Below are 14,898 nucleotides of genomic sequence, written 5' to 3'. Positions count from 1 at the left end.
TAACGAGTTGTCTTGAGTGGTTTTATCACTTGGTGGGGTTGTTGGGTCTGGTTCATCTGTTTCGTTAAAATGTTTCGTAAAAATGTTTTTAAAAAAATGTTTTAAAAAATATTTTAGCGAAAATTTGATTAAAATAAATGTATTTTAAATTATTTGTTAAAAAACTACGAGCTTCTATTTCCACAGTTGAGTTGCTAAAGCTATTACAGTGTGTGGATAGGCAAACATTTAATATAAACATCCTAACTTTAATATACAACATAAGATACATTCAGTTTTACTTATTCAAAACACCAAAACAATATTCTAAAAAAAATATATCAAACAATTCTGCCTAAACATAAATTGGCAAACACAAATATATAAAACAATTAAGTTTATTTTCTCTAAAGAAGGATAATTTTATTTCACCGACATATATTTGCCATGCAGTATGTTATCTGGCTGCAAGCAGCAAATTTTGCTTCAAATTTTTTTTTGTAACTATACAATTTGTTCTTCATATTTTTACCATGACACTGCATTTCTCACCTAGATCAAAATATGACTCATCATAATCATCAACTTCATTATCAATACAGACGGATGACTCAGCCATTTCCCGATTAATGCAATCTAAAATAATTTTTATTAAAAATAAATTTAAACTAAATTTTATAAAAAACTTACAGATTTTATTTAAAAAAAAACAGCAGTATTAGTTAGATTCATGCTTTGTAAATGTTATTAAAATTTGTTGGTCAAAAAATTGTTTAATTTAACTATTTTAATTTTTATAAAAACTATAAACTAAACAACGTAATAAAGAGAATCGGAATTGTTATTTAGCAAAGATTAGATAAAAACAATAAAAACAATGAATGGAAGGGAATTTGTAAAAACGTTAAAACATATTGAATAAAAAAATAAATTATGGCGATTTAATCTGACATAAATTACTTAGAGTAAGTGATTAAAAAAAATAATGTGGCTTTAGAAGACAAGTGTGCATATATTTTAAATTAACTTCTTTTACATTTTTAGTAAGCTTAAAAAATGATTATTATAATTTTTATTTTACAACAGCTAAAGTAAAATATAAATAAAGTAAGGTGGGGAAAGATGGCACATTTTTCATTCTATTTTTTCATCTTTTTAAGTAGTAAACAAAAAACATTCTAAGAATTATAAAAACCGTATCCTAATGACTCCCACAGTTCATTGTGAGTGGTTTAAAACACATTTAGGATATTTGGATATGATATGCTAAAGGTGTCTTATCTTACCCCACAGAACTACACCAAAAATTTATTTTTCAAAACAAAATTATAACAATCAACCTGGTACATCAATTTCACACGAATCATAAATTGCTGCGTTGTCTTGGTTATACACCGGCATTGAAAACAACTGAATGAAATAAGTTCTTCCATTTCTAAAGAAGTTACTACTGTTGTGGTAGAACCCATGATAGTTGAAAACCATCTAAAAATAGAAATTGTTTGGATGTTTCATTAACTAAAATTCATGTAACTCAAGTTCCCACCCACGAGGATATAAATGACCAAACCAACCAAAAGTCATGTCTGCTTATCCACACACTGCAATAGTTTCAGCAACTCGACTGTGGGCACGGGAGTGGCAACCATAGATAAGTCACTCAAGTTCCCACCCACAAGGATATAAATGACAAAACCAACCAAGATTTTTATAAACATTTAAAGATCTTACATTTTCATATTTCCTTATGCTTTCTGATGGAACAGTAGCATGAACAATCCATTTAGAAGACCAAGCACTTGCCATCGATGATGTCAGCTCAAGAACATATCCTTCGATATGTTGGTCAAAAACTTCAGCTGTTTTAAAGTTATTGTATGTGATTAAGTGTACAAACTGCCTTAGTGGGTTCTAGATGGTGGCACCCTGGTTGTTAGGGTAATATACCTACATCCCCGGCCTCAGGTTTGCCTCAAAGACCCTTATGACATAGAATATATGTACTTACCATTTTGGTACCATGTAACATTAAGCCCAATCTCAATCAAACCATTCTCTTCGTACAGAAACCAATTGCTGCTAAGAAAGGTTGCTCTGGGTGCCGTGTTTCCATTCGTTACCCATGGCATGTTTGGCACGCCTGTAATACATCATGCTCACTGTCGAGTTATAACATGGGTGTCTTTTTATACACCAGACACACATGGTGTATTCATACACCTCATGCTCCCTGTCGAGTTATAACATGGATGTCTTCTTATACACCAGACACACATGGTGTATTCGTACACCTCATGCTCACTGTCGAGTTATAACATGGGTGTCTTTTTATACACCAGACACACATGGTGTATTTATACACCTTATGCTCACTGTCGAGTTATAACATGGGTGTCTTCTTATACACCAGACACACATGGTGTATTCATACACCTCATGCTCACTATCGAGTTATAACATGGGTGTTTTCTTATACACCAGACACACATGGTATATTCGTACACCTCATGCTCACTGTCAAGTTATAACATGGGTGTCTTCTTATACACTAGACACACATGGTGTATTTATACACCTTATGCTCACTGTTGAGTTATAGCATGGGTGTCTTCTTATACACCAGACACACATGGTGTATTCATACACCTCATGCTCACTGTCGAATTATAACATGGGTGTCTTCTTATACACCAGACACACATGGTATATTCATACACCTCATGCTCACTGTCGAGTTATAACATGGGTGTCTTCTTATACACCAGACGCACATGGTGTATTCATACACCTCATGCTCGCTGTCGAGTTATAACATGGGTGTCTTCTTATACACCAGACACACATGGTGTATTCATACACCTCATGCTCACTGTCAAGTTATAACATGGGTGTCTTCTTATACACCAGACACACATGGTGTATTCATACACCTCATGCTCACTGTCGAGTTATAACATGGATGTCTTCTTATACACCAGACACACATGGTGTATTCATACACCTCATGCTCACTGTCAAGTTATAACATGGGTGTCTTCTTATACACCAGACACACATGGTGTATTCATACACCTCATGCTCCCTGTCGAGTTATAACATGGATGTCTTCTTATACACCAGACACACATGGTGTATTCATACACCTCATGCTCACTGTCGAGTTATAACATGGATGTCTTCTTATACACCAGACACACATGGTGTATTCATACACCTCATGCTCGCTGTTAAGTTATAACATGGGTGTCTTCTTATACACCAGACACACAAGGTGTATTCATACACCTCATGCTCCTTGTCGAGGTATAACATGGGTGTCTTCTTATACACCAGACACACATGGTATATTCATACACCTCATGCTCACTGTCGAGTTATAACATGGGTGTCTTCTTATACACCAGACACACATGGTGTATTCATACACCTCATGCTCACTGTCGAGTTATAACATAGGTGTCTTCTTATACACCAGACACACATGGTGTATTCATACACCTCATGCTCACTGTCGAGTTATAACATGGGTGTCTTCTTATACACCTGACACACATGGTGTATTCATACACCTCATGCTCACTGTCAAGTTATAACATGGGTGTCTTCTTATACACCAGACACAAGGTGTATTCATACACCTCATGCTCACTGTCGAGTTATAACATAGGTGTCTTCTTATACACCAGACATACATGGTGTATTCATACACCTCATGCTCACTGTCGAGTTATAACATAGGTACATCTCTACACCTAACTTACTATTAACTTTACAAATTGCTTGATTGCTTCCATCATTGCAGTCAACGAATAAATCTTCATTCACGACATTATGACACAACAATAACAACACAAACAAATAGAACAATCCATTATTCATTGCAATCTTAAAACAGTGTTTGTTATAAAAACATGTGTGTGGCTATTTATGTGGTGTAGCATGTTACTTAATAACATAGTTAAATCAATTTTGATAAGGCATGTTCTGTAGCTGTTATAACACAACTTAAACACCTAAATAAACAATAGGGACACACCTCATGCTCACTGTTGAACAATTAAGGGGAATCCATTTTAAGGGTAATTCCCTGGTGTTTATTTTTAGCCAACGAATGTTCTGGGCACGTAAATTTAACTTTCGTTGATATTTACAGATACATAAAGGTTTAGAGTTTTACTTTAGGTTAAAAAATGATTCATGGGATTGTTTATATAGTAATGTGGGGTAAGATGGTTAACACATGATATCCCATATTTCTCAATTTTGTTTTAACTAAACATCGCTATTCAAGAGTCGTGAGGATACGGTTATATATTTCAGCAAATATTCATTGTTTACTACCAAACGGGACGATAAGACAAAAACATAAACCATCTTACCCAACCTACTATAGTCTCACCAAGTTTACCGTAAACTTAGCAACGACGTTTTTATCCGGAGCCTCAAGCAGTTTATTTACCCGTAGCGTGTTATAACGTAGCCTCGCCTTTATCTGGCAATTGTCCTCAAGTAGTTTTACCCGTACTGTGTTATAATGACTTCCCTTTACAATTTACATTGCGTTAACTGGTGCGGTCTTCGATGTAGTTCTGTTGTTTGCCTTTCCGTATGAATGAACATAACTATATCCTTGCTTTATCCTCACGTGGCGGGTTACGACAGTCGTTATAGCATGAGTTTACAACCTACAAGTTACCACGTGTGTAACTTTTTTATCCTCGCATGGCCGCAGCAACGACAGTTGTTATAACACGGGTGTTCTGTTTCACACACCTAATGCCCTCATGCCTGCTTACGAGTTACCACATACACATGTAACTATTTCTCTGCTAAACCCGAATCTTTACCGAAGCGCATGGCGACTTTTTAAAATGAAAGTAATGTTTTATAAACAGCATCTTTACAAATAACTGATAAACCATTTCAAAATAAACCTTATCCTCAAATAGAAAGTCAATTACCTTAATTCGCTTATGCATATTTACTTAATACACATAATATTTACACAATAAATGGTGACATAATATGGATTTGTTTAATCAGTTTGCCTAAGGTTACTATCCACCAAGTTACTGTCCGAAATATCTCCTGATCATGAGTTTAGTATTCAGACAGTAACTTGATCCATCATCAGTGTAAAAGAGGTTACTATCCACCAAGTTACTGTTCAAAACATCTGCTGATCATGAGTTTAGTATCCAGACAGTAACTTGGTCCATCATCAGTGTAAAAGAGGTTACTATCCACCAAGTTATTGCCCGAATCTAAATCTTACACCTGCACAACCAAGAACTAACGCTGCGGCAAACTAAACACAGTCAAATTACAACTCAAGCATTAGGCAAACAGTAGAGGGGACACGCCACTATACACGCCTCAATGCAAACGAATGGCGCGTATTAAAGTTAAAGCGTGACTATGACGACCAAAACAACTTGAATAGCTAAATTAAGCCGTTTGTCTGCGTGAGTAGGACACCAGACCCATTCAATCGAGCCGTCTGCCAAGTTCTCAATGCTGTAATTATATATAGTGGGGTAGGGGGAGATGGGACACCTTTAGCACAAAGTATATAAATGTCCTGATCGTGTTTTAAACAATTAACAACGGTCTATGAAAGTCGCGAGGAGGAGGTTTTATAATTCTTTGAATGTTCTTTGTCTTACTACCAAAATGTATGAGAAAATAAAATGAAAAGGTGTCCCATTTTCCCCCATTCCACTATATTACTGTGGGGTAAGATGGATACCGTAGGCGCCCAATTCCCATATTTCCCGATTCTGTTTTTAACAATTACCAACGCAACAACGCTCGTTTAGAGTCGCGAGGAAACGGTTATACAGTTGTGTAAACATTCTTTCTTTATTATTAAATAGGATAAAAAGAGAATAAAAATGTCCCATCATTTCCCACCCAACTAAATACATATACAATCGGCAACGACAGTCGTTATACCACGTGTGTAATATATTTCATACACCTTATGTATAATTCCGATAAACTTTGTAAGTAAGCATGTTGTGTAAAAAAATAGCGTACCCTTCATTGACTGTTAACAATAGACGTTCTCGCATGAAATTTCTACAATGCAACTTGATATGGTTTAGGCACTTTAATGTCACACGGTTCAGCAATGCTTTTTTACTGACCCTCTTTCTCGTATATTTTATCCATAGCATGTTTTAACTACTATTTTTGTGCTGTTTATTCCCTGTCCTTTGTTGTTTTAAATAACATAATGTTCGCAATCGTATTCGAAAGAATAAATTCTATTTTAATATAGCAGGGTGGGGTAAGGTGATACACCTTTTCATGTAATTTTCTCCAACCATTTAGTTTTTGTTCTTTGTTTAATAGTATTAAACAAAGAGCATTTAATGAGTTATAAAACGACTCCCAATTACTCGCGGTTGTTAATTGTTTAAAAGACGATCAAAATATATGGATACTACGTGCTAACGATGTCCCGTATTTTCCCACCCTACTGTATATTATAACTGTAATTCAGTCCCCTGATTTCAACGTACATGACTGCAGGCTCGCTTAAAACCGACCAGGCGTTAAATCAGACGCTGAGACGAGATTTACACAAACAAGCGAAATTGTTTTCCGAGCGTCGTTTCGTAAAGTAAATATTCCAACCATTGTAGAAATAGTCCTTGAAAATATGGAGTATAACTACACGGTTATGTCATATGTTTTGTGTGTATGAAGACACCCATATGTTATAACTCAACAGTGAGCAGAGCCGCCCAATTTCCCGAAAATCATCCAGACATGGTATATGAGCTTGTAAAACACAATCTTTATTCAACAGCAATTACCTTAAACCCAATATTGTTGAAACATATTTAGCCATAGTTGGCTTCTTGCTTGTACTGAATATGTTTTGTTGGATATTGTGACATAATGGTGAGTCCGACTATAACTATAAGAATGCAACAGCCACGATTTTTAACTGATGCTGTTTTTTTCATGCTTTCATCCATAGCGGGTTTTACAACGGATATTGATTTTCTTCTCACCATTTTTAAATAACATGGCCTTCGCTATCGTCTCGAAGTTCTCGAAGATATAAATAAAAAATATGGCCCATAGTAGAGAAAGATGGGACAACTTTTCATTCTATTTTTCCGTCCTATAAACAAACAACATGTGTAGAATTATAACCGTATCCTCACGACTTTCATAGACCGTTGTTAATTGTTGTTTAAAACACGATCCGGATATTTAGATATTATGTTCTAAAAAGGTATCCCGTCTTCCCCACCCTACTATATATTAAGGTTTTGCACTTTGGTTCTGTGGAATAAATATAGCATATATTATACTGAATGTTTTACCTTTTTTTTCAATTAACAGCGCTCTTTGGACGAGAATAGAGATTGGGTGTCCCATCTTACCCCACCATACTATACCTTGGTAAGGCACGCCGACAACGAGCATTAGGGGTCTTTATAGTTTATATACAGCAAAAATTTATGTTAAAAAAACTTTAAACAAGCGTAAAATATACATTTTCTTTACAGTACAAGTGACGTGGCTTCGAACACAGCATAAGACAATGTATATACGCTTGTTCCGTGGCATTTTTTCTGCGGCAGGAACGAATAACACTGCGGCAGATACTTAATGCCACGGCGAATTTCGTGGACAAATAAGGCTCATAAAATTATCACGTGGTTTCATCGCTCGATACGGTCGGTTGAATTTCTTCCGAAGTGCTAACGTCACTTTCTGGGAATTTCCGCTTTCTAGGGGAAGAAAGACTTTTTGTGACATCACAGAGGAACCGTTTAACCGCAGCCGGGTTATCCAAGTCAACTTGCCGCGCCTCTTGCGCCACCTGACGGCAGCGGATTTGGTATGTAATGGACGACGACCTGTTGTATGGACGAATGGGGACGTTTTTTCGGATTAATTCGCTGATTTCTTTACCTCGACTGACTACCTCGGGCGGGATTCGAACCTGGAGAGCAATCTCACACGCATAGCTCTGCTCGCTTATACCTTCTTTAAGTTGGTATAGAGATACTCGTTCCGTTCTCTCTCCAGGTATGGTTTCCATGGTCACAAAGCGCAAAGCTGGCGAAGTAGGCAGCAAGTTTCGGCGCGCCACCGCGTGGAAGTGTGTGGCGCAGATAACTCGCGGCGAGGTGTCGCCCTTTGCGAGCCAATGCGTTAACACAGACGCCAGCAATGACACCCCATCAACAGTTGCCGTTCCTTTCCCAAACTCATCGATCAAAATGAGGCTTCGCGAGGTGGCGCCATTCACCGCTGTTGAAATTTGCCCAAGATCTTTAGCAAACGTCGACATACCACATGATATTGACTCTTTGCTTTTTATCCTCGTGTAGATTTTATCAACTAATCCAATCTCGGCTGATTCGGCCGGCACAAAGGAACCAATCTGTGCCATAAAAACGATCAAACCGATCTGTTTAATATACACACTTTTTCCGCTTGCGTTCGGCCCGGTTAGAACTTTAATTATCCCGGATTCGTGATCAAATACGACGTCATTTGGAACGAATAAGGACACGCTGTGTTCTTGTAACGGATGCCTTGAACCTTTAACGCAAATCCGGCGGTCTGTTTTTAAAATTGGCTTCGTGTAGTTGAAGTCCTTTGCTACCGACGCAAAAGAAGCCAGGCAATCTAACTTAGCAGCAAAACGCATGACGTCTAGCAAAGCTTGAGTATAAGGTGTTAGTGTTTCTTGCAAATCACTTATAATGCTCGCTTCTTTGTCTGAAATTTCCTCCAAAATATCGCCGTAATTTTCGTCAAGTACCTTCGTTGCCGGGGTCTTATAATACACGGTATCCTGGCAATCTCCCACCACCTCAGTGCCCGGCAATGTAAGATTTCCGCTGCTTTTCATCTCATCCGTTTTAGTGATGAATAACAAGTATCCGACTAGGCGCATGTAAACGACCTGGCAAGATGAAATATAATCGCTATATTTTGCCAATTCCTTGGTCGCTAACTGACCAAGCAAAGCAGGTAACTTCGCATACGTAGCTTTCATGTCGTCTAACATTTCAGAAACTCCAGATTTAACGACGAATTTTCCTTCAGTTTTACTGCTCGGTATGTCCATTATATTCCCAATAACTGTCACCACAGACACTAAGTCTTGTGTAAACGTCCGGGCGATGTCGCTAAAGATCAGCGGCGTCGCCTCCGGAGCCAGCACAGCGCTACGACAGAGATCAGCTATTCTTAGAGCATTTTGCGCCGTTTCCCAAAGCCCTACCCACTCAGAAACAGACAGTTTTGAAGTTCGTAACTTAACAAACATATTCGAAACTGTTTTCACTTTTTTCAAGCAATCTTTTACAGAGTTTAGTGTTTCTTCGTGTCTTGGGTTAGCAAGATACTCCACTGCGTCTAAACGCTCTGTGAGAACTTTTAAATCAGTCGTTGGCCGAAAGAACCAAGATTTAAGCATTCTTCGTCCGACTGTTGTCGTGGTACGATTCAGAATCCCGAAAAGACTGATCCCTTCTTTGTATCCAACTTTATACGCTGAAGGATGACGTAACTGTTTGAAAATCTGTAGCGCATCGTACGAGGCTGTGTCCATTGACATTGCGTGTTTTAAAGTAAAGTTCATGAACGTAGCGATCGGTGTTTGTACCTCAGAACTCTCTAAACCGACACCGACACGGTTTTTATCGAGAAATCGTAATAATCCTCCAGCAGCACGAACAGAACAGTGGTTATCTAACTGTACGAGTGAAGACATGTATACCGCTCGTTCAGATTCGGTATAATGATCAGGCATTGCTAGCAAGTTAACCAATAGAATTCTCCGCTTGCTATTATCGTACCGAAACTCCATACTTGATAACATTTCAACTGTAGCACAGTTTTCGTTCACATTTACACTTTCGTTGGAAATATTTCCTTCAAGAGTTTTCTCGCCAGAATTTGTTTCTTTTTCGGCGAAAATCTTTAATTTTTCCACAAAATCCGGGTCCTGTTTTGCGCTGGTAATTATAGTGGTCGGTAGCAGTTCATTTATCAATCTTTCGACTCTTTCGAAGGGGCTGGACTCCACAGAGGCTTCGAGAAAGTAAATGATTTGACTTTCTGATTCATAATAAGCTGCTCCTAATTTCCCTGAGTACCAGACTACACTCAAATAAACTGGACTTGAATCGTGGCCAAATACTTTAGCGTGGTGTGTCACGTCACTGGCCGATATCGAAGAAGAATTCCCTGCATTAGATTCGCTCATTTTTACTTTAAATCTGCAAAATTAAGCGTTTTATTTAAAAAAATTGAACAAAATTTATATTACAAATAGAATGCGCCCTTTTTCAACTATGACGTAACAAATCGGTAAAATTGATTCCCATAGATATTAGAAACTATAAAGAATCAGTATTTTTGTTAAATAACCAAATATTGAAATTACTTATCGCAATTTTTGACACATATATTAAAAACTTTTAAACAATTTATCCAAATTATTATTTCGAGTAAATCCTCAATTTACTCTTCAATTTACCCAAATCTTTGGTTGTATCTGATCTACTTCTTATGTTTTGCGATAAAAGGCACACGTGTTGCGCAATTATTTTCCAATTTTTGTTTAATTTTGGGGTAAATATTTTACTACTTACAATATTAATTTGTATAATATTAGTATGTTAATGTATCTATGTCTGTTCTTTTTTAATATTTTAATAAATTCAGTAAGCATGAGGTGTATGAATACACCATGTGTGTCTGGTGTATAAGAAGACACCCATGTTATAACTCGACAGTGAGTATGAGGTGTATGAATACACCATGTGTGTCTGGTGTATAAGAAGACACCCATGACCCATGTTATAACTCGACAGTGAGCATGAGGTGTATGAATACACCATGTGTGTCTGGTGCACAAGAAGACACCCATGTTATAACTCGACAGTGAGCATGAGGTACAACATTCGACGCTCTGACTGTGACAAATTGGCACGGACTAGCACAACAGAGTTTAAAAGGTTTGAGGTTCGTTACCATTATAAGCGCCAAATGACCAAATGCGAGGGTAAATAAGTTGCATTTATTCAAAATTAAAACCTAGTTCAATTTTCAGCTTCGCTTATTTAGATAAAAATGTCTGACTCCAACACCCGTATTGCGATCGTTAATAACGACAAATGTAAACCTAAACGATGCCGGCAAGAATGTCGGAAATCTTGCCCTGTCGTCCGAATGGGAAAACTTTGTATTGAAGTGACCCCACTTTCCAAGTTAGCCTGGATATCCGAAGAGTTATGCATAGGTTGTGGTATCTGCGTCAAAAAATGTCCGTTCGAAGCGATTTCTATCATTAATCTACCTAGCAACTTGGAGAAGGACACGACGCACAGGTACAGCGCAAATTCGTTCAAACTTCATCGACTACCGATCCCTAGGGCAGGAGAAGTGCTCGGTTTGGTCGGGACGAATGGAATCGGAAAATCTACTGCTTTAAAAATCCTCGCTGGGAAACAGAAGCCAAACTTAGGAAGTTACGACGAACCACCAGACTGGACAGAGATCTTGAGTTACTTCCGCGGTTCAGAGTTACAGAATTACTTCACCAAGATTTTGGAAGATGATATGAAAGCTGTTATAAAACCACAATATGTGGATCAGATACCAAAGGCTGTTAAAGGTACAGTGCAGGCTATGCTGGATCGTAAGGATGACTCTGGAACTCAGGAAGAGTTTTGTGGACTCCTGGATCTAAACCATGTTCTTACACGGAAGATAGAAGATTTATCCGGAGGGGAGTTGCAACGATTCGCGATTGCTGTTGTCTGCATCCAAAAAGCGGACGTTTATATGTTTGATGAGCCGTCTTCGTACTTAGACGTCAAGCAACGCTTAAACGCTGCTGTTGCGATCAGGAATCTTTTGGGGACGACAAACTATGTGATTGTTGTTGAGCATGATTTAAGTGTGTTGGATTATTTGTCCGATTTCATTTGCTGCTTGTATGGTGTACCTGGTGCTTACGGTGTCGTGACTATGCCAAGTTCCGTGCGGGAAGGAATCAATATTTTCTTGGATGGGTTCGTGCCATCCGAGAATCTACGTTTCCGAGACAGCTCGCTGGTTTTTAAAGTCTCGGAGACGGCAGAAGGAGAAGAGGACGTGAAGAAAATGTGCAGGTAAAGTTAGTTGACCACTAAAATGTTTGGTCTTATAATATTCCTTGTTGATAAAATGCTGGTCCTGCCGCTGGTGACCACTGGTCACCTGACCAGTAAAAGTTAACGTGCGTATGGTTGCATTTTATTTTGTTATTTTTGTAGTTACACTCACAGCCAGAAAATAAACATGGAGGTGGTTGAATGAATTATTTTAATCATTTTAAAAGAGTTAGGACTTTGGCAATTTTTTGCGAAGATTAAAAATCGTTTTAATGCCAAAGGGTAAATGTATGCACTGTATGTGGCTGTGATTGTGATACAGTCTACAGATACAGACAACTAGAATAAAAAAAATGAAATTGTGTCCCATCTTACCCCAACCTCATTAATCTTCACTGCATGCAGATACTCCTATGGAGACATGATGAAAAAACTTGGAGATTTTGAACTCACAGTGAAAGGAGGAGAATTCACCGACTCTGAGATCGTGGTCATGCTGGGGGAAAACGGGACGGGGAAGACGACTTTCATTCGAATGCTCGCTGGGAAGTTGGCTCCAGACGCTGGGAATAAAGTTCCATCACTCAACATTAGTTACAAACCTCAGAAGATTAGTCCAAAGTCCACAGGTATGGCTGAAGATTGGACATAGTTTATATTTTTTGTTCTGTGTAAACTAAAGTTTTGTCTTAAACCTAGAATCACAGAAAATTTTTTTGAGAAGGCTTTTTGTTTGAAATAATTTTGTTTTAGGTGTTATTTGAAATACTTTAACCTTACCTAAATATTTCATCATTACAGGCACTGTCCGTCAATTGCTTCACGAGAAGATCCGGAGCGCTTACGTTCACCCACAATTCATCACAGATGTAATGAAACCAATGATGATGGATAATATTATCGATCAGGAGATACAGAATTTATCAGGAGGTGAACTACAACGGGTGGCAATTGCTTTGTGTCTTGGTAAACCTGCCGATGTTTATTTGATTGATGAACCGTCGGCTTATCTTGATTCCGAGCAACGTATTGTTGCAGCAAAGGTTAGTTTATGTTCAATAATGAATGTAACTTAGTAATGCTCACATTCCAACTTGCATAGTAACTTATACATTTATAGTAAAGTTACTTATTTTTTATGAATATTTTTAAAATAAATTGATTTACAATTGGGAATCCAGGGGTTGCTGCAGCCTCTGCAAAATTCTGTCGATAGGCTTGTATAAATGGACACCATTGTTCACTGATATCACCTTGTTTACAAGTTTGGTGCGGACACATGGTCACCCCATAGACCTTTTTTGTTTGTGATATCCTATGTTTGACAACTATGGGTTTAACTGTAGTGTAGATGCACACAAACATAGAAAACAAATTGCTAATTTTGGGACACAAGGTGTACGAAACAGAACACCTGTGTTACAACAACTGTCATTGCCCTCCATGCAAGAATAAACATTTAATAAGTTACAATTATTTAAGTATTAATTGTTCAAAATTCAAATGCTACATCTTAATAACAACCCATTTTCTTTCAGGTTATCAAACGTTTCATTCTCCACGCCAAGAAAACAGCATTTGTTGTGGAGCACGATTTTATAATGGCAACTTACTTAGCGGACCGTGTGATTGTATTCAGCGGTCGTCCATCAATAGAAACAACAGCAAATCACCCCCAACCTTTACTATCGGGCATGAACAGTTTCTTGGAGTCGTTAGAAATCACTTTCCGACGAGACCCGAATAACTTTCGTCCACGAATTAACAAGCTTAACTCGGTAAAGGACGCGGCACAGAAGAAGTCCGGCCAGTATTTCTTTATGGAGGATTAGAAAATCTAATTTTGTATTTATTTTTTAAGTTCATGGCAAAAAGAATGACAGAGTAAAAAATAAGTAAAAACATCCATTTTTTCGGGAAAAAATTACTGAAATAATTCTTTTGCTGTAAAGTGTCCATTGTGTTAAAAACATTGCCTAAAAAATTACTAAATGTATTTTTGCTGTAAAATGTCGTTTTTTCTTTTTTGTTGTTTGAAGAAAATTTGAGTATCTCGGTTTCTAAAGAATAATTTTGCAGTTTTGACTATTTGTTCAACGTAAATAAGTTTGGGTGTTGGATGTTAATTGCAGATAATATATATATATATGTGTGTGTGTGTGTGTGGGAATGAAGGTTGAACTGTGTGCTTGTTATGACAAAATTTGGTTTGGAAAACCGGTGAATAAATGAGATAATGTTGCTGGTAAAATGCGCAAAAAGGATAAAGTATTTTTATTTTATAATATATTTATAGTAGGGTGGGGGAAGATGGGACACTTTTGCATTCTATTTTTCAATCCCATTTGCTAGTAAACAAAGAACATTCAAAAAATTATAAAACCGTGTCCTTACGACTCCCATAGACCGTTGTTAATTATTTTAAACCAGATCAGGGTTTTTGGATATTATCTGGTAAAGGTGTCCCATCTTACCCCAAAGAAATATACCAGAAGTTTGTTTAGGAAATTTGTACAAGACTGTTTTATTTGAGGTTTCAGTTATCTTAGTAGTTCAATTGATTTACCTCTTCGAATCCAGAAATCTTCCAAATCGTCTTCCGTCGTTCAATTTGCACCGAAACCAAAGTCGTTAAAACACGGTAAAAGTACTTAAGTAAAAGTAACATAAAAAGCGTTCAAAACCCACAATACAGCAGTATAGAATAAGTTATAAACTTTTGATCTATCTAAAGGTAGTCTATAGATACTACTGTCAAGTTAACACTCACAATATG

At 37.4% G+C, this 14,898-nt stretch overlaps 3 protein-coding genes across 3 annotated transcripts in view; 1 reads left to right on the top strand and 2 right to left on the bottom strand.

The window, feature by feature from the left end:
* Window positions 1-3,868, bottom strand: part of LOC100182305 — a 6,165-nt gene extending 2,297 nt beyond the window's left edge. Inside the window, exons 1-5 of the mRNA XM_009863248.3 lie at window positions 3,741-3,868; window positions 1,988-2,119; window positions 1,711-1,838; window positions 1,320-1,464; window positions 532-615 (exon numbers count right to left, since the gene is read on the bottom strand). Of these exons, the coding sequence (XP_009861550.2) occupies window positions 532-615; window positions 1,320-1,464; window positions 1,711-1,838; window positions 1,988-2,119; window positions 3,741-3,858 (607 nt within the window). The 5' untranslated portion in view covers window positions 3,859-3,868. The remainder of the gene's footprint in view (window positions 1-531; window positions 616-1,319; window positions 1,465-1,710; window positions 1,839-1,987; window positions 2,120-3,740) is intronic.
* A 3,706-nt stretch (window positions 3,869-7,574) lies between these two features.
* LOC100179975 (mutS protein homolog 5-like) lies at window positions 7,575-12,587 on the bottom strand. The gene is made up of 2 exons (XM_002119636.5): window positions 12,498-12,587; window positions 7,575-10,241 (listed from the first exon to the last, which is right to left on the bottom strand). Exons 1-2 carry the CDS (start codon window positions 12,506-12,508, stop codon window positions 7,655-7,657), a joined length of 2,598 nt encoding a protein of 865 aa, XP_002119672.2. The 5' UTR covers window positions 12,509-12,587; the 3' UTR covers window positions 7,575-7,654.
* On the top strand, window positions 11,050-14,373 carry LOC100184673 (ATP-binding cassette sub-family E member 1). The gene is made up of 4 exons (XM_002121928.5): window positions 11,050-12,140; window positions 12,528-12,751; window positions 12,924-13,165; window positions 13,661-14,373. Exons 1-4 carry the CDS (start codon window positions 11,098-11,100, stop codon window positions 13,952-13,954), a joined length of 1,803 nt encoding a protein of 600 aa, XP_002121964.1. The 5' UTR covers window positions 11,050-11,097; the 3' UTR covers window positions 13,955-14,373.
* The last annotated feature ends 525 nt before the right edge of the window (window positions 14,374-14,898 follow it).

The sequence above is a fragment of the Ciona intestinalis genome, unplaced genomic scaffold (genome assembly GCF_000224145.3).
Source record: "Ciona intestinalis unplaced genomic scaffold, KH HT000106.2, whole genome shotgun sequence".
Lineage (NCBI taxonomy): Eukaryota > Metazoa > Chordata > Ascidiacea > Phlebobranchia > Cionidae > Ciona > Ciona intestinalis.
The sequence above is the reverse complement of the archived record's forward strand: the minus strand, read 5'-3'. Positions and strand labels throughout refer to the sequence as shown.